This window comes from Equus asinus, chromosome 12 (genome assembly GCF_041296235.1).
Source record: "Equus asinus isolate D_3611 breed Donkey chromosome 12, EquAss-T2T_v2, whole genome shotgun sequence".
Taxonomy (NCBI): Eukaryota; Metazoa; Chordata; class Mammalia; order Perissodactyla; family Equidae; genus Equus; species Equus asinus.
In genome coordinates this window covers 24,079,180-24,097,230 of record NC_091801.1, presented here as the reverse complement: position 1 = coordinate 24,097,230, position 18,051 = coordinate 24,079,180, and the positions used below count along the sequence as shown (strand labels likewise).

Genomic DNA, 18,051 nt, shown 5'->3' with positions numbered 1-18,051 from the left:
AATACAGATCATAAACGATAGCTGGGTCTTGTTCATCCTTGACCTTTCAATTGCTTGCACTGGTCGAGACATTTACCTTTCATCTGCAAAGACGTGACTGATCTAAAGGGAGCTGAAACATAAAACAGACACTTCCCTTTTACAGAAACAATATTTAACCTTTAACTCAGAACTTCATTCTGAAAGATTGAAAGTATGCACTCACCTGTAGCTGGGATATAGTTAAAGGGTATCGGAATAATATCCAAGTAACACCTTCACTGCAAGGCGGAATAGTAAGAGAGCCTTCGTACACCCAATAATCACGCAGCAGGGGGTCTGTGCAACCACGTGGCCACGTCACGGAAAGGCAAGTTAGTTAATAAGAATTTTGAAGATCCGACAATAATTTTCAAAATTATAAATTGTCCAAACAACACTGCTTAGACTGATGTCATTTTTAAACTAGAACCTCACATGTGTATTCTTAAACCAATCATCATGGAGAAAAAAACCAATGAAAAACATGATAAATTCTTTTTCTATTATTAATAGTGATTTCTATCAATGGATTACATATATTATACATACCCGAATATGGCTAAATAAATTTTAGATATTTAAACTTGATATATATGTATATCAAGTTTAGTCACTCTAGGAGATGTGTACCTATGGTTTTCTTTTTACTTTATTGGAGGATTTACCTGATTGATTATTCCTAATATTTACTGAATGCTTACTACGTATGAGGCACTATTCTAAGTATTTTACCTTAACTCACTCAATTCCCAAAACAAATCAATGAGACAGGTACTATTACTAGCCCCATTTTTCAGATGGGGAAATTGAATTACAGGGGGTTACGTAATTTGCCTAAGGTCACTCAGCTAATAACAGGCAGAGCCGAGATTTGAACCAAAGCAGTCTGGCTTCACAGTCTGTGTTTTTAATCATTCTGTTCTAGCTACCTCTACCTTGCTTTTCAACAGAAAAATATTAAAATCTTATTATGATAGGACAAAAGAAAACATTCCTATGAAATCTTTTAGCTCTGCACTAGAGGAACTCATGATTGAATACGATACGTAAATATTCATCATATGGCAAAAACTGGTTTGTTGGAGAGCAATGAAATGTAGAAAGTAGAAGATTCAATGCATCAACCTATTCGCTTTTGTTTGAAACACTAAGAAATTTCACATAATTTAGGCAGAGAAAAGTGAAGACCCAAATTCTGTACAAAACAACCTGAAATAACTACAGACTATATTCTGAGTAATTTATACACAATTCTTACCTTTTGGGGCATACTTAAATATGTAGAATAATAGCTAAATAACAGTACCATTGCAAAGAGATAAGTTACCTTAGAAAATTAGATATACTCACTCTAGAGATTAATAAGAACTTCACTGATCAATCTGAGAAGCACATCAAGGTTATGTTATTATGCTACTGCTGGACACAGAAGTAGCAATTTTTACAAATGAAAATCCAAAGAAAACTCTTCATGGATTAATGGAACTAGTGGCAAAGTATTTATTATTTTAAAAGGTTTACTCCCATGTTTAGAGCAATTTGAAACTGGTACCTACTACAGAGAAGAGAAATTGTAAAGAAACTTTATCAACTAATAATATATAGTTATCTACACTCTGACGGACACAACACAGTCATATCAACCCAGTTAAAATTGACCTTATGCAATCAGATGAATACTTACCTGGTAATAAAGTGTTAGGATTAAAGCAGGGTATGGTTTTGGACTTCCCCTGAAAAAGAAAAAAATTTACCCCAAGTTACCGTAAAATTTAGAAATTTTAGAATAAAAGCTTTATTAGCACTAAAAATCCAAGTTGAAGTCTTGTCTGAAAGGCATCACTGGACCCCAAAGATTTGTGGGTATCTCATTCTGTCTTCTCACTGGAGCAACAGTGTCTGGATCCAACAAGATACTCCTGCTCTGTGTCTATGGCTATTTTCTTTGCTACTGCAGTTCAATTTTCCCTGTAATTCCTGGTGTGAAAGTTACAACTGTCCGTCTAGTGTCTGTTTGTCCCACGTCAGCTACTTTTCCTGCTCCTAGCGCTCCATCCCAGAGATTGGGCCTTGAGGTAAAACACCTGAACGCTGGCTCGGAATTCTTTTGAAAGGGCTTTCCTCCAGTTGCACTGACCTCAGCTCCTAACTTGCTTGGCATTACCACCAGGCTCCCAAAATTCTGTTTGGTCCCACTTGGATATGGTAACTCAGCTCTGGGATTGACTCCAGATGGTCTCCTCCAGAGAGAGAGAAAGGATGTTCGGATGAAAACATTTAATTTCAATCAACTTCTATCAAAGCTAGATTTAAATTTCAATAAAATATTTGTGCCATTATTCAACAATTCACGTTTATGATCACTATTTTAAGTAGTGCCATTTAAATTACTGTGGCTTTAGAGGAAAACAGACCCGGCATGGCAGTGGGATGTCTCTTATAAGATTTCTAACGCAGACATAATGGAGAGAGTTAATGCATAATCTCGAAGTTTCTTTCTTACTTTTAGGGACTATTTGACACACTAAAGAATCCAGCTTTCTTGTCTCCAATCTTCCTCCTGCATTTCAGAATGACTGATGTCCTATTAGCTGAAGAAATAAAGAAAAATTTCTCGACCCATTTCTATTGGACAAATGTCAGTCAAAATGTGTGCTGGACCCCTTTCTACCAGCTTCTTTGACTAGCCTGTGCTTTCGCTTGGTAGCTGGATTCATTCTGAGCCTGCTCAAGACATCTCCAATAGAGATTCTTGCCTGGTTCAAGGTGCCCTGGGCTTGTGCTAGTGTAGAGCTAATCAGACTTCCTTCCCAGATTGGTTTTAGAATTGGCCTTGGGTCTTTGGGTCCCTGTGCTGCATCTCCAGTAGCCATACAAGATCAAACTACTCCCCCACCAAGACCACTCAGATTCAACTGACTCAGTGTGAGCATAAAAGGCTTATACTGTTAAGACCTGAAACCATAAAACTCCTAGAAGAAAATATAGGCAGTACACTCTTTGACATTGGTCTTAGAAGGATCTTTTTGAATACCATTTTTACTAGGACAAGGGAAACAAAAGACAAAATAAACTAATGGGACTTCATCAGACTAAAGAGCTTCTGCAAAGCAAGGAAACTAGGATCAAAATGAAAAGACAACCCAGCAACTGGGAGAAAATATTTGCAAATCATACATCCGACAAGGGGTTAATCTCCATAATATATAAAGAATTCATACAACTGAACAACAAAAAAACAAATAACCTGATCAAAAAATGGGCAGAGGATATGAACAGACATTTTTCCATTGGACAGATGGCCAACAGGCACATGAAAAGATGTTCAACATCATTAATCATCAGGGAAACGCAAATCAAAACTACGATAAGATACCACTTTACACCCATTAGAATGGCGATAAACACCAAGACAAAAAAAAAAAAACAAATGTTGGAGACGCTGTGGAGAAAAGGGAGCACTCATATACTGCTGGTGGGAATGCAAACTGGTGCAGCCACTGTGGAAAACAGTATGGCGATTTCTCAAGAAATGAAAAATAGAAATACCATATGACCCAGTTATCCCACTACTGAGTATTTATCCAAAGAACTTGAAGTCAATAATTCAAAGAGATTTATGCACCGCTATGTTCATTGCAGCATTATTCACAATAGCCAAGATGGGAAAGCAACCCAAGGGCCCACTGACTGATGACTGGATAAAGAAGACATGGTAAATATATATATACACACAACGGAATACTACTCAGCTATTAAAAAAATACAAAATCATCCCATTCACAACAACATGGAGGACCTTGAGGATATGATGTTAAGCAAAATAAGCCAGACAGAGAAAGACAAACACCGTATGATTTCACTCATATGTGGAAGATAAAGAAACACACAGACAAAGAGAATAGTTTAGTGGTTACCACAAGGGAAGGGGGTTGGGAGGCGAGCATAAGGGGTAAAGGGGCACATATATATAGTAATGAGCAAATAATAACGTACAACTGAAATTTCACAATGTTATAAACTATTATGACCTCAATTTAAAAAAAAGGTGTATATTGTATATAACAGAATTTGGCTTCCCATCAATAGTGGGCCAAATCACTACAAGGTCAGAGCAAGCTAAACCACCTTATCTTGAATATATTACCTTATGGCTTATGTGCACTGTCTTTTTTTGTTTTACATAAATACTGTCAAGTATGGTTGCCACAATTTTTGTTTCATTTACACAATTTTCCTATAACCAATGTGTGGAAAGGGTTAACTCAGCAGGCCTGGGTTGCTCAAATCCTGCACATTCCAAAATAAGGCCTGTCTTCAAGAATGGTCCTTGGCTGGCTCCTGGTAAATAGTCCCTGAGTCCTTGAACCACACTAGATTTATGGTGAACACTTGTGTTTGTATGCCTAAGGCCTTGTGCCATACTGTGCAAGTTCAACCAGATAAAATTTATCCTGACAATGTGACTGATAGTGAATGCCTGGTGTTGCTCAGGGTGAGGGTGGGAGGACTGGAAGCAGAGTAGCTGAGGTCAGTCACACAGGCACTGCATGCTTACATAACTGACCCCTAATAAAACCCCTGGACACCAAGGCTCAAGTGAGCTTCCCTGGTTGGCAACCCCTCGCACATGCTGTGACATGCTGCTGGGAGAATTAGGTGCATCTCCATGGGACTCTGCTTGGACGGGACACCTGGAAGCTCATGCCTGGTTTCTCCTGGACTTTGCCTCATGCATCTTTTCACTGTGCTGATTTTTGACCTGTATCCTTCTACTGTAATAAACCACAACCACGAGAAGAATGGCTTTTCTGTGAGTACTTTTAGTGAATCACCGAGCCTGAGGGTGGTCTTGGGGAGCTCTGATACAACCAGTAATTTTATTTTCTCTTAAGTAACGACTTACCTTATACTGAATATCCTGGAGGATTTCAGTCACAGCCTTCAGGCCTGCGTGCTCTTTTCCTATCTGAAATATGTAAAGCATGATCCATAACCACAAAATTGTTAAATGCTTAGCTTTTACTCAAAATAACTAACAGAAGCAAGGTTCAAGTCCACCTGAATGCCTTTCTTGGGGAGTAATTAAATGACCTTTTTATTAATAACCAGGTCAACATCTACTTAATGCAATGAAAGTTGTAACAGAAGCTAGTAAATAAAGGATTAGATATGCTCTTGGACATTTCCAAGAATCCATTCTAAATTCATCTTGCTGTGTACAGGTATCACCCACTGTGCTATATATATCAAATGATATAATACTGCAATGTAAACATTTCAAGGATATTTCTGAATTAAAATTACTCATCACCTGCCCAAACCCTCCTCTTTTTACCTTTGGCATTTCTAGATCACTGTTATAAAGATTTTATCAATGTTGAAAAAATTTTATTAACTCAGAAAAGTGAGCATGTAATTTCATGTTAACATCACCAAAATCAGGAAATTCCTTGATTGCCACTGGACACAATTCTATAATCACCTTTTCATTAAGTAAATCACAATAAGCTGTTCATAGCTTTCTATTTTAAAACATTATATATCATTACATATTTTTAGTGTATAAAATGCTCCAAAGAATTTGAGACTTCAAAAAAGTCTGATATTAAGTATTCTTGACTTTAAAAATTATTAACACAATCTGATTTCCACTTTTCAATCAAGTTTCGACAGTCCATGATAATGGAGGACCAGTAATAGAGAGAATTTATAACCTCAGACAAACAATCATTGTTATCATTCACTTTTTCTCTTCCAATAAATTTTCGGAGAATGACCAATAAGGAGCTAGAGTAGCTGTCAGCATGTTCACAGTTTCTGTTTCTGTTTCTCTCCAGGTGAACCAACTGTGAAACAGACTAGGAGAAAGGGCACCAAAGAGGAAGGAAGAGAGACAAGAAACTTACGTCATCTAAGTTGGTCAGTCAGTTCAAAATAATCAAGACTTTAACTATTTTCCAAGTGGCTGTAATTCCCTAGATAGGCTGTGAAAACAGAAAATGAATTCTCTAAAGTTAAAAAAAAATGCCTAGGGCAAATGTACTCATGAGTGCAAAAGCCTGGCCCTTTAGGCAGAAGCCCTCACCTGATCTTCAGGGGAAATGGACCTCTCTTGGTTTTATCGGTTTAACCATGATGCAGCATTTGAATGCCTAGGCCAACAGCTGGGGTCTGTTTTCATTTCGTGCATCTCCTGTCAGATGATAACTCTTTGAAGAGTCCACATGTGAACACAATGTGGTAGTGCAGGAGCAAGGGCATTTGCATTGGCTGCTTGAGTTCTGAGTGTGACTTTTTAGTTTTGGGCAAGTTTACTTAACTTGTATGTCCTTCAGCTTCCTCATCTATACAGTGAGGAGGATAAAAATGATACAGTTGAAGATAAGACTCAGTCAAACAAAGAACTTAGAATCGGACATGGTGTGTTGTAATTCAATTAACATCACCCATTGTAATTCTTACTCAGAATGCCATACGGCATCAAATACAGTTTTTACGTATAGTAGCACTTAATAACTATTATTGGCTCTTTCCATCTATAAAGATTCTTTACTTTGTGTGTAAAACTTTACATCTTGCAAGAAACTCCAGTTATTGCTCTATCTCTTTCCTTTCCTGGTAATTAATTTCTAGCTTTATAGCATTATAATCAGAAAAGATGCTTGTTATTATTTCAATTTTTTTAAATTTATAGAGGCTTGCCTTGTTTCCCAACACATGGTCTATCCTTGAGAACGTTCCAGGCGCACTGGAGAAGAATGTGTATTCTGCTGTTTTTGGATGGAGTATTGTATATATGTCTATTAAGTCCAACTGGTTTAGCTTTTTGTTTAATTCCACTGTTTCCTTGCTGATTTTCTGTCTGAATGATCTATCCATTGATGTGAGTGGGGTGTTGAGTTCGCCTACTATTACTGTGTTATTTTTAATATCTTCTTTTAAGTTTGTTAATAGGTCTTATGAACTTTGGTGTGCCTGTGTTGGGTGCATAGATATTTATGAGCGTTATTTCTTCTTGATAGAGTGTCCCTTTGATCATTACACACTGCCCCTCTTTGTCTCTCTTTACCTGCTTATCTTGAAGTCTACTTTGTCTGATATAAGTATTGAGACACCTGCTTTCTTTTGTTTGCCATTAGCTTGGAGTATTGTCTTCCACCCCTTCACTCTGAGCCTGTATTTGTCATTGGAGCTGAGGTGTGTTTCCTAGAGGCAGCAAATTGTTGGATCTTGTTCTTTAAGCCATCTTGCCACTCTGTGTCTTTTTATTGGAGAATTCAATCCATTTATGTTTAGGATGATTATTGACATATGAGGGCTTAATGCTGTCATTATATCACCCATTTTCTGGTTTACCTGCATGCATTTCCTGTGTTTTTTGTCCTGTGTGTTTTGGTCTACCCATTGAATTATGTAGTTTTTTATGATGTGTTTCTCCATTTTTTCCTTATTTATTTTTTGTCTCTGTTCTGCTTTTTGTTTAGTGGCTACCCCGAAGCTTGAATTCAGAATCTTGTGTATAAGATAGTCATTTTCTGGGGCCAGCCCAGTGGCGGAGTGGTTAAGTTTGCACGTTCCGCTTCAGCAGCCCGGGGTTTGCCAATTTGGATCCCAGGTGCAGACATGGCACTGCTTGGCAAGCCATGCTGTGGTAGGCATCCCACATAGAAAGTAGAGGAAGATGGGCATGGATGTTAGCTCAGGGCCAGTCTTCCTCAGCAAAAAGAGGAAGATTGGCAGCAGTAAGCTTAGGGCTAATCTTCCTCAAAAAAAAAAAAAAAAAAAGGTAGTCCATTTTCTGATGGCCTCTTATTTCCTTAGTCTGAACTGATTCAATCCCTTTCCTCTTCCCCTCCTAAGTTGTTTTTCTCATATCTTATTACAACTTGTGTTGTGAGTTTGTGGTTAAAGTGACAAGACTGTCTTTGTTTTTGGTGTTTTCCTTCCCTTTGGCCTAATGCTGTAGTTGAATATTTGCTATCCTATTCTGATTCTGTCTACCTATTTATCTCCTTACTCTGTGTTTTGTGACCCCTTTTTTTCTTTTTTCAGGTACAAGGGCCTTCTTGAGGATTTCTTGGGTGGGGGGGGGGCGGGCATCTCATGGCTATGAAGTCCCTTAGCTTTTGTTTGTCTGGGAAAGATTTAATTTCTCCCTCAAATATGAAGGATATTTTTGCTGGATAGAGTATTCTGGGCTGAAGATTCTTGTCTTTTAAAGTTTTGAATTGTCATTCCATTCTCTCCTAACTTGTAAGGTTTCTGCAGAGAAATCTGCTGAAAGCCTGATAGGAGTTCCTTTGCAGGTTATTTTCTTCTGCCTTGCTGCCCTGATTATTCTTTCTTTGTCATTCATTTTTTCCAGTTTTACTACTATATGCCTTGCAGTAGGTCTTTTTAAATTGACAAATCTAGGAGATCTGGAACCTTCTTCCACACATATTTCCCTCTCTTTCCCTAGATTTGGGAAGTTCTCTGCTGTGATTTCTTTGAACATGCTTTCTGCTCCATTCTTCTCTTCACCTTCTTGAATACCTATAATTCTTGTTGCATTTCCTCATTCAGTCAGATATTTCTCAGAGACTTTCTTCATTTCTTCTTAGTCTCAGTTCTCTCTCCTCCTCTGTCTGGAGCATCTCAACATGTCTGTCTTCAATTATGCCGATTCGCTCCTCTATGATGTCCACACGAGCATTCAGGGAATCCGTATTTTGTTTTATCTCTTCCATTGTGTCTTTCATCTCTAATATTTCTGATTGATTCTTCTTTATAGTTTCAATCTGTCTTGCGAAGTAGCTCCTGAACTCGTTGAATTGTTTCTCTACATTTTCTTTTACCTCGTTTTTTGATGATAGCTGTTTTGAATTCGCTGTCATTTAGCTTACATATTTCTGTGTCCTCAGGACTGAGTTCTGGGTGCTTGTCGTTTTCTCTCTGGTCAGGAGATTTGATGTAGTGTCTGATGTTGGAAGGTCGGCTTTTTCTCATTCTGATATTATTCAGTTGCAGGTACAGCCTATTGCCACTGGGTGGGGGTCGAGAGCCACATATTCTGAGCCCTCCACCTTTAGCCGAGATGGTGCAGGGCAAGTAGGGGGAGGGGCGCTTTCTCCCATGTGCAGTGCAGGATTTATCGATCAGCTCTCACTATCTAGTCTCCTGGGGTCTTGGCTTGATGAGGTCACCCCACATGAAAACTTTCACCCCATTAGAGGGCTTCCCTCTAGGCTACAAGAGCCGGTGGGAGTCCTGGGTGATCCTGCGGACACACAACCCCTCCCCCACTCCTTCTCTCATGGATCCTCCCACAGCAGCGATCCACAGTCTTCACAGGAGGAAGTAAAGTTCTCTCGTACCCCATTCCAGCTCCTCCGAGGGGGGAATCCAGCCTCTCCGCCCTCTGTGGTGTGGCTGCATGTCTCTTCGAGGTTTTTGTGTTGTTAGGATGTCTTCTGTTGGAGAATGGTTGCCCCTTTTTGTTGTATGTTGGAGAGGAGAGAGTCCCGGGCAAGTTCACTCTGCCATGATGCTGACGTCAGCCCTCATTCCTTTCCTTCTTTGCCAAACTTCTACATGAAGAGGTTGCAACAACCAAAAAGCAAGTATAGATGATACTCTGCACATCCCAGCCCCTAAAATCCTCTAGCAATCCAGGTGGTAACACAACCTGGTGCCAAGAGTCCACTAGGAATCATCAGACCAATTAAGTTCTTATCTCTCACATTTGCCACTTTTTCACCATCACCCAAAATGCAAACCTTCTGGGTAGTTTCCTCTCCTGGAACCTCAGCCCTGCACGGCCCTGTATTTTTCCATTTCTAACTCTAATCTCCTCTCATTTTCCACTGTGCCCTCCAGAACATGGGGATGACTCCCCATCTTTGACAAGCTCTCCCATCACCTCCTGGTCTGTGTGAACTCCCTCAGGTTTGCCCAGGGCCACATCTCTCCCAGGCCTTTCAAGTGGACACTGTGCATCCTCCCTCAGAGACAAGACTGAAAGCTGTTGTCAGAGCCCTGCTGTTCCCTTCAGTTGGGTACTCTGACCCACATGCATTAGGCCTACTCTGATACTATCATGCTCTACTTGTTGCAAAGTTAAACTGTTGCAAAGTTTTAAAAAAAATAACCCATTGGTCATTCCCTCGTAGTCATCATCTCCTGCTGTCACTCTGGAGGATTTCAACATCCCTATGGGTGACCTGTCCCCTGCCTGGCCTGTTTACCCTTCAGTCTATGGCTTTCAGCCCCATTCCATCTCAGCAAACCAATCCTGAGAACAGACTCTAGATTTGTGTTCCCAGCTCCAAAAGACCATTCCCTCTGACCATAACTTCTCATCCATCCTGGTCTGCCTCTCTTTTCTCTCTTCCCATTCACTGACCACAAGGGGCCAAGGCTCTTAAGAGTCTCTTGGCTTTGTCTCTTTCCCTTCCTGCCTATACTGAATGGCATCTCTTCAACCACTCTCAATTCTCTAAGCCTTTTGTCCTCCTAAATCATCTGTTCTTCAATGGGTCAATGCAACAATTTTCTAGAATTCTCTACTCCTCTACCTGGATAGAGAACAATCCACAATACATTGTCCTGTACCATCTGGGATGTCCAATCTGAAGTGAGTCTCCCACAGTGACTGTAAAGTCTATTATCACTCCCCCCAGGCTATTTCACAACCCAATCCCACACCCATGTTTCCCTTGCTCTATAAATAATTTTGCTTCGTGTGTCTCAGAGATAATAAAGGTCATCAAGCATGAAGTCCCCCCATTTCCTGTCTTTCTTCACCTACTAATTTGCCCCATTTGTACCCACCCTTTTCTCCCAGCCCTCTATTTCGGAGAAAGGGTGTGTCCCCTCCTATCCGAGGTTAGTCCAACCACAAAACCTCTCCATCCTCTGCCCTCCTGGCTCCTCTAGGACTTTCCTACATCAATTATCCCCTTTCTTTCCGATATTTTTAAACTCTACCTCTGCACTAGTTCTTTTTGCTCAGAATAAAAACATAGGCAGATCTCAGATCTCAAAATAAAACAAACAGACCCTTGCTGCACATCACCACTAGCCATTACCCTGTCTCCCTTTCCTCCAGTTTCTTGAAGGGAAGTCTACCCTCACTGCCTTCCGCTTCCTCTGCTCCATTCTCCCTCTCCTCTTGCCTAAGTGCAAGACCCCCAGGGAGACTTCCTCTCCTCTCTGCTTCAGCTGGTACTCCTGATCAGTCCTACTTTCCTTCGTGAACTTTTGCTCTTATACTTTCTGCAATTCTATTCTCTCCTGAGGAAGGCATTTTCACACAGATATCCTGAATTTTTCCCCACAGCAAATTTATGGAAAGTTAAAACAAGTATGCATGCTTTCAAGCTTCCCTTGCCTACAATAACGAGTTGGTTTCAGGAAATACTGATGCTCATTCCAAGAGTCTTGGCTTCCAATCCAGTGCTCTCTCAGTCCACATCACCTTTTATATGCTCATAATCAGTAAGTGAAAATGTTGTTACCACATTTAATTCCACTCACAAGTATTTATTGAGTACCAACTCCAAAGATGAAACTAACATGTCCTCTTCCTTTCTATATATGACTACTCAGTTATTTGTATGCTTATTTTATTTTATTGTATTATTATTTTTATTATTTTTTTATTTTTTTGAGGAAGATTAGCCCTTAGCTAACATCTGCCACCAATCCTCCTCTTTTTGCTGAGAAAGACTGGCCCCGACCTAACATCCATGCCCATCTTCCTCTACTTTATATGTGGGACGCCTGCCACAGCATGGCTTGCCAAGCAGTGCTAGGTCCGCACCCGGGATCTGAACTGGTAAACTCCAGGCTGCCAAAGCAGAATATGCAAACTTAACCACTGTGCCACCAGGCTGGCCCCAGGAGACATTTTCTAAATCATTTCTCCAAAGACCTTGAATGCCTCTCTTAAGAAAATTTCTAATGAGTAAATGAATGATGTTCTACCAATGAATATTGCTGCTCTCTCATGACCCACAAAGATCCAGTTTTCTATTTCGAAATTATCAGTGTTCTCTGTATATGTGTTTAATGTCACCTGTAAGTAATAAAACTGAGAGAGAACAAAAAACATTCTGTAAAATGAATGTGAAATAAGCACCTCTAAAAAATACAACAATTAGAGCTGGAGACCATTTACCTGAACAAACAAAGCAATGATGGCGATCCCATGGGGCTTCCCAACAGCCTCATCAATACTGCTGAACAGGGTGGAGTTCCAGTGGATCAGATGGAGCTGGGTAAGCAATAGACAGGTCACCTCATTACTTAATATACTTCTGTTTCGAAAAACAACAACATATCAACTTCTCCTTAACTGTATCTATACTTTATCATATGCAACAAGAGTATCACAAAGACACAAATAGATAACTGCTTTAATACCAGTTTTCTGTAGGAATGCCTTCCTTCTTTTTTTATTGGGATCAGATTGGTTTACAACATTATGTAAATTTCAGGTGTACATCATTATATTTAAACTTGTGCATAGACTACATCGTGTTCACCACCAAAAGTCTAGTTACCATCCATCACCATACACATGTGTCCCTTTACCCTTTTCACCCTTCCTCCACCTGCTTCTCCTCTGGTAACCACCAATCTGTTCTCTGTATGTCTGTGTTTGTTTATTTATCTTTCACATATGAGTGAAGTCAAATTGTAGTTGTCTTTCTCTGTATGACTTATTTCACTTAGAATAATATCCTCAAGGTCTATCTGTGTTGTCCTAAATAACAAGATTTCATCTTTTTTTTAGGCTGCGTAGTATTCCATTGCATACATATATATATATGTATGTATGTATACCACATCTTCTTTAGCCACTCATTCATTGATGGGCACTTAGGCTGTTTCCAAGTCTTGGCTATTGTGAATAATGCTGCAATGATCCTAGGGGTACATATATATTTTTGAATGTGTTTTCATGTTCTTTGGAGAAATACCCAGAAGTGGAATAGCTGAATTGTATGGCAGTTCTATTTTTAATTTTTGGAGGAATTTCCATACTGTTTTCCATATTGGCTGAACCAATTTACATTCCCACCAGCAGTGTATGAGGGTTCCCTATTCTCTACATTCTCTCCAACACTTGTTATTTCTTGTCTTCTTAATAATAGCCATTCTGACAGGCATGAAGTAATATCTCATTGGGGTTTTAATTTGCATTTCCCTAATCATTAGCAATTTTGAACATCTTTTCACGTGCCCATAAGGCCTTCCTTCTTATTTCTGAACAGAAGCAATGCTTAGAGGATCGCTGCCTCTCACATTCTGCTTTAGTCCTACAGGAGCACATTTAAGGAGACTTGCAGATTTCATATTGATTTAGTTGTCTTTCCTTAAATGTCATCCCCTCTGGATCGCAGTGGAACAAAACTCCGGACCTGGGCACAAACACTAGAACTCATTCAAAGAATTAGTTCCTGCATAATCGTGTACCAGTATTTCCACTAAGAATAGTACAAAGCCAATCTCAAATTCTGGTCAGTTATTTCAACTCTCTAAGAACATCCAGAGATCGCATCCTATACAAAATGCTGCATCTTTTTAAAGCCATGGTAAATTAATGAATGCTGACGTGGCTCTAAAAGAAGGCCATTTTCTGCACTAGAGATAAAATTTTATCTGTGAAGGAATCATAACCAATGCTCTAGAGGACTCCTCATTCCTAGCCTCATAAAGCTTTGTAGCTTTCAAGTTTGTCTAGAATATGCACTTGCTCCTATGGCACTGATAAAACACTAGCAAGAGGCCAAATGCAATCCCTTGGTTAAAATCAAATGGCCACTGAGGTTCTTAGCATAAAAGTGGCTACGTAAACCTTCTCCCTGGCATACTATCTTCATCACTATAGCTTTTAATCAAGTTATAATTACTCAAAACACTGCCTCAGTTAAAACTTAGTTCTAACCCAAAAAGATACAGCTAAAATTCAATCCCCATGTCATTTTAGCATCCACATTAAAATATTAAGGAAAATTATCACGAGGATGGCCACAAATTTGATTCTTCGACTGCTGAATTTGTGCAACTAGAATTCAAGATTATAAGGCTGACCACTAGAGGGAGTAAGGAAGTCCTCTGTCTAGAAGACAAAGGCTAAGTCAGGATAGGCCAGGCTATGAAACACCCACCCAGACTGTGACCGCCCAGCAAATGCAACAGTCAAGGCACTGCCTTTAGGAAAACAATGTTCTACAATCTTTCAATTACTAACGAAGGACAGACCAATTTTAATCTTTCCTTTTCTGGCTGCAACAATAGCATAGGCATCCCAGTGGTACACACAAGGGTACAGGGATACAGATAAGTGTACAGTGGTACAGATAAGAACTGATTGCTTCGATTAAGTCAACAAATAAGGCCCAAGGTTGAAATCTATTTTTATCCAACAGATTACAAAGTTCAAATCAACATTTTTCTTACTTCTCCTAGCAACATTATGGGGTATTTTTTCTGAAACAAAACAAACTGAAAAAGCATGGTTGGTTTGGTGTTTTTTTGACACTCCTCATAATTCAGCATCATCACACACACCTACTCCTCAAACACAGCTTCACATTTTTTTGCATTTACAAAACTGAGGGTTCCCCCTCCCTGAGTGTGTGCTGCACATGGTGACCTCGTTTCAAGGAGGACAGGATGGAAAAGTAACTGCACTGCGGGGAAACCTGACGAACACCACCTGAGCCAGGTGCTCAAGGTCAGCAGCAACAGTCACAGACGTGTTTACAGTCCGGACTCTTGACATGGTGTGAGGAAAATGACATTCCACCTCTGCGGTCTTCTTCCCAATAATCCACAACTCCAGTCTAATCCTGAGTTTTTCTCAGGACAGATCTCAATAGAGGGACATTCTACAAAATGCCTGACCAGTTCTCCTCAAAACTGTCAAGGGCAGGGCAGCCCGGTGGCATGGTGGTTAAGTTCACACACTCTGCTTCAGTGGCCTGGGGTCCACAGGTTCAGATCCCAGATGTGGATCTACACACCGCTCATCGAGTCACGCTGTGGCAGTGTCCCACATACAAAAAATAGAGGAAGATTGGCAAGTGTTAGCTCAGTGACAATCTTCCTCAAGCAAAATGAGGAAGACTGGCAACAGATGTTAGCTCTGGGCCAATCTTCCTCACCAAGAAAAAAAAAAGAAAGAAAACACCTGTCAAGGTCATCAAAAACAAAGAAAGCCTGAGAAAATGTCACAGCAAAGAGAAGCCTAGAGAAACACGAGAGCTGATGTAAAGTGGTAGCACAGGTACAAGAGCTCTTGGAACAGAAAAAGGGCATCAGGTCAAAACCAAAGAAATTGAACAAAATAAAGAATTCATGTATCGATACTGGTCCACTAATTATAACAAATGCACCATACTAATGTAAGATGTTAACAACAGGGAAAATTGGTTGTGGGTTATATGGGAACTTTCTGTACTATTCTCATAATTTTCCTGTAAATCTAAAACAGCTCTAAAAAATACACACTATTTAAAAAAAAAAGAAAGAAAAGAAAAGAAAAATTAAGGAAAATGCTGGCACTTCCACAAACCCACACTAAGAAGGATAAAAGAAGATAACCATGACTTTTGTGTGACTCGCACAAAAACACAAAATGAAAATAGCAAAAGAAGTTCCACCACCTGGTGCGCATTCTACCATCTGGGTCTTAATCACTTGAGACGGCGTCTCAGGGGCAGAAAGAGTCTTCTCTCACAGTCAAAGCTCTACCCTGGTACTTACAGAGAAATCCTCTTCTCCTGGAGGCGCTTTCTCTCATTTTAAGACCAAACAAAACATCATTAGAGATCCCCTTTCCACATCACTAAAGGATGGTTAATGCAAGTACCAGGCAAATTTCCAATACAATCCGGAAATCAGTTGTAACTTCGTAGAAGTAACTTAGATGCACAACCCACAAACATAACACACTTGACACTTCTATTGCCTCTCGGCTTGAGCTCACTCTGTGCTCCCGAGCCCTCCCTGGCTCCACCTGTACTAGTTTGCTAAAGCTGCCATAACAAAGTGCCACAGACTGAGTGGCTTAAATCATAGAAATTTACTTCCTCACCGTTCTGGGGGCTTGAAGTCTGAGATCAAGGTGTCGGCAGGGTTGGTTTCTCCTGCAGCCTCTTTCCTTGGCTTGTACACGGCCACCTTCTCCCTGTGTCCTCACATCGTCTTTCCTCTGTGCATGTCTGTGTCCAAATTCGTTCCTCTTATAAGGGACCAGTCATGCTGGATTAGGACCTGCCCCAATGACCTCATTTTCACCTAATTACTTCTGCAAAGATCCTGTCTCCAAATATGGTCACATTCTGATGTCCTGGGGGGTTAAGACTTCAACATATGAATTGGCCGGGGTAGGGCGGTGGCAAACACAATTCTGCCCCTAACACCATCTATCTCACCCTTTTCCTTTCTTTCCTCCTGAATGAAGTTTTTTTTTCAGATCTCAAAAGCTAGAGCTATTCACATCGACTTCTGTTTCCCCCGTAGCCTTTTTTATTCCTATCATCTTATATTTTGCCTTCTATTAGTGTTGGCTCAGTTCCCTAAAGCAAAGCCATAGAGACAGGAAAATTATCAGTGCATCTGAAGAACCAAGAGAACCTTTGCGCACAGCTCGAGGCTATATATGTCTGACAGGGCAGGAGAGATGACTCTGGAGAGTCAGTCAGGTTCCAAGTGCACAGCTTTAAATTTTTCCATAACTGTATTTTGGGAAACATTAAAGCAATATGTTATTGCAGTGAATATTATTATCACTTATACTGCTTTAAATCAATCAAACTCCCCTATCAACATCTTTCCTTCAAAGGTCCTTTTGGCAATATGGGGATGGACTGGATGCGTCAGACATGGGAAGACATGGGAAGATAAGCTAGGAGCCTACCACAAAAGTTCCAGCTGAAAAGTTATGACAGGGCTGTGAGATGGCTCATTTTATGTGTCACCATGGCTGGGCTATGGTGCCCAGTTTTCCGGTCAAACACCCATCTAGATGTTGCTGTGAATGTATTTTTTAGATGTGCTTCGAGTAAAGCAGATACCCTCCACAATGTGGGTGGGCCTCATCCAACTAGTTGAAGGCCTTACAAGCATAAGCTGAGGCCCCTGAAGGAGAAGCAATTCTACTTCCAAATTATAACATAAAAATTCTACCTGAGTTTCCAGCCTTTGGCCTACTCTATGGATTTCAGACTTGCCAGTTCTTACAATAAATCTTAATTCTTCTTTCTCTCTCAATCTCTCTCTCAACAGATAGTGGGAGCAATATTCTCTCTCTCTCTCTCTCTCTCTCTCTCTCTATATATATATATATATATATATACATACATACAAAAAAAACAAAAACAAAGTGTGGAAAGGAAAGGAGGTTCAAATCCAAACAAGACTAGTAGCAATACGAATAATGACAAAGGGCTCTAACAACTAAAGTGACAATATTTGGAATTTATTCTCCTAAGACTAAACACACTTCCTTTGGCCGGGGGGGGGGGGGGGGGGTGGGGGATTGGGGGTGGGAGAAGGAGAAAGAGAAAGCAATCCAGTGATGATCAGAAAGAACATATTAGAACTTCAACTCACATTTATTTTTATCCAATGCCTCTTTTTTATTTCAATTTTCCTATGCTTTCATAAAATAAATTTTATATAGATAGATAGATATAAAATATATATTAGTGCATGAATGTAATTTATTAATACATATGCACAAATTAAGGATCTGTGTGCCAGAATTGTCTGGGACAACTGGGTTTGAATGGAAAGGCACATGATACTAAAGACATGGTTTAGAAAATGACGAAGCAGCCCATCAAGTCCAAGGGAGGCTTAGCAGAGGTCCACACAGACAGTTACTATCACTCAAGGGGACTCGGAAGATGGACTTCAAAGCCTGACGGTACAGATGGGCTGTGGGGGGTGACTGGTCCTCAGTGGAGTACAGAACGGAGAGGTGGGAACAGCGTGCACTTTCGCAACTCTGTTGATAAACCCTTAGATGCA

At 40.1% G+C, this 18,051-nt stretch overlaps 1 protein-coding gene across 1 annotated transcript in view; it reads right to left on the bottom strand.

Moving 5' to 3' along the window:
* The window catches only part of CA8 (carbonic anhydrase 8), a 95,464-nt gene that overhangs the window by 32,598 nt on the left and 44,815 nt on the right, over nt 1-18,051 (bottom strand). Inside the window, exons 4-7 of the mRNA XM_044780191.2 lie at nt 12,185-12,280; nt 4,928-4,990; nt 1,706-1,754; nt 206-318 (exon numbers count right to left, since the gene is read on the bottom strand). Of these exons, the coding sequence (XP_044636126.1) occupies nt 206-318; nt 1,706-1,754; nt 4,928-4,990; nt 12,185-12,280 (321 nt within the window). The remainder of the gene's footprint in view (nt 1-205; nt 319-1,705; nt 1,755-4,927; nt 4,991-12,184; nt 12,281-18,051) is intronic.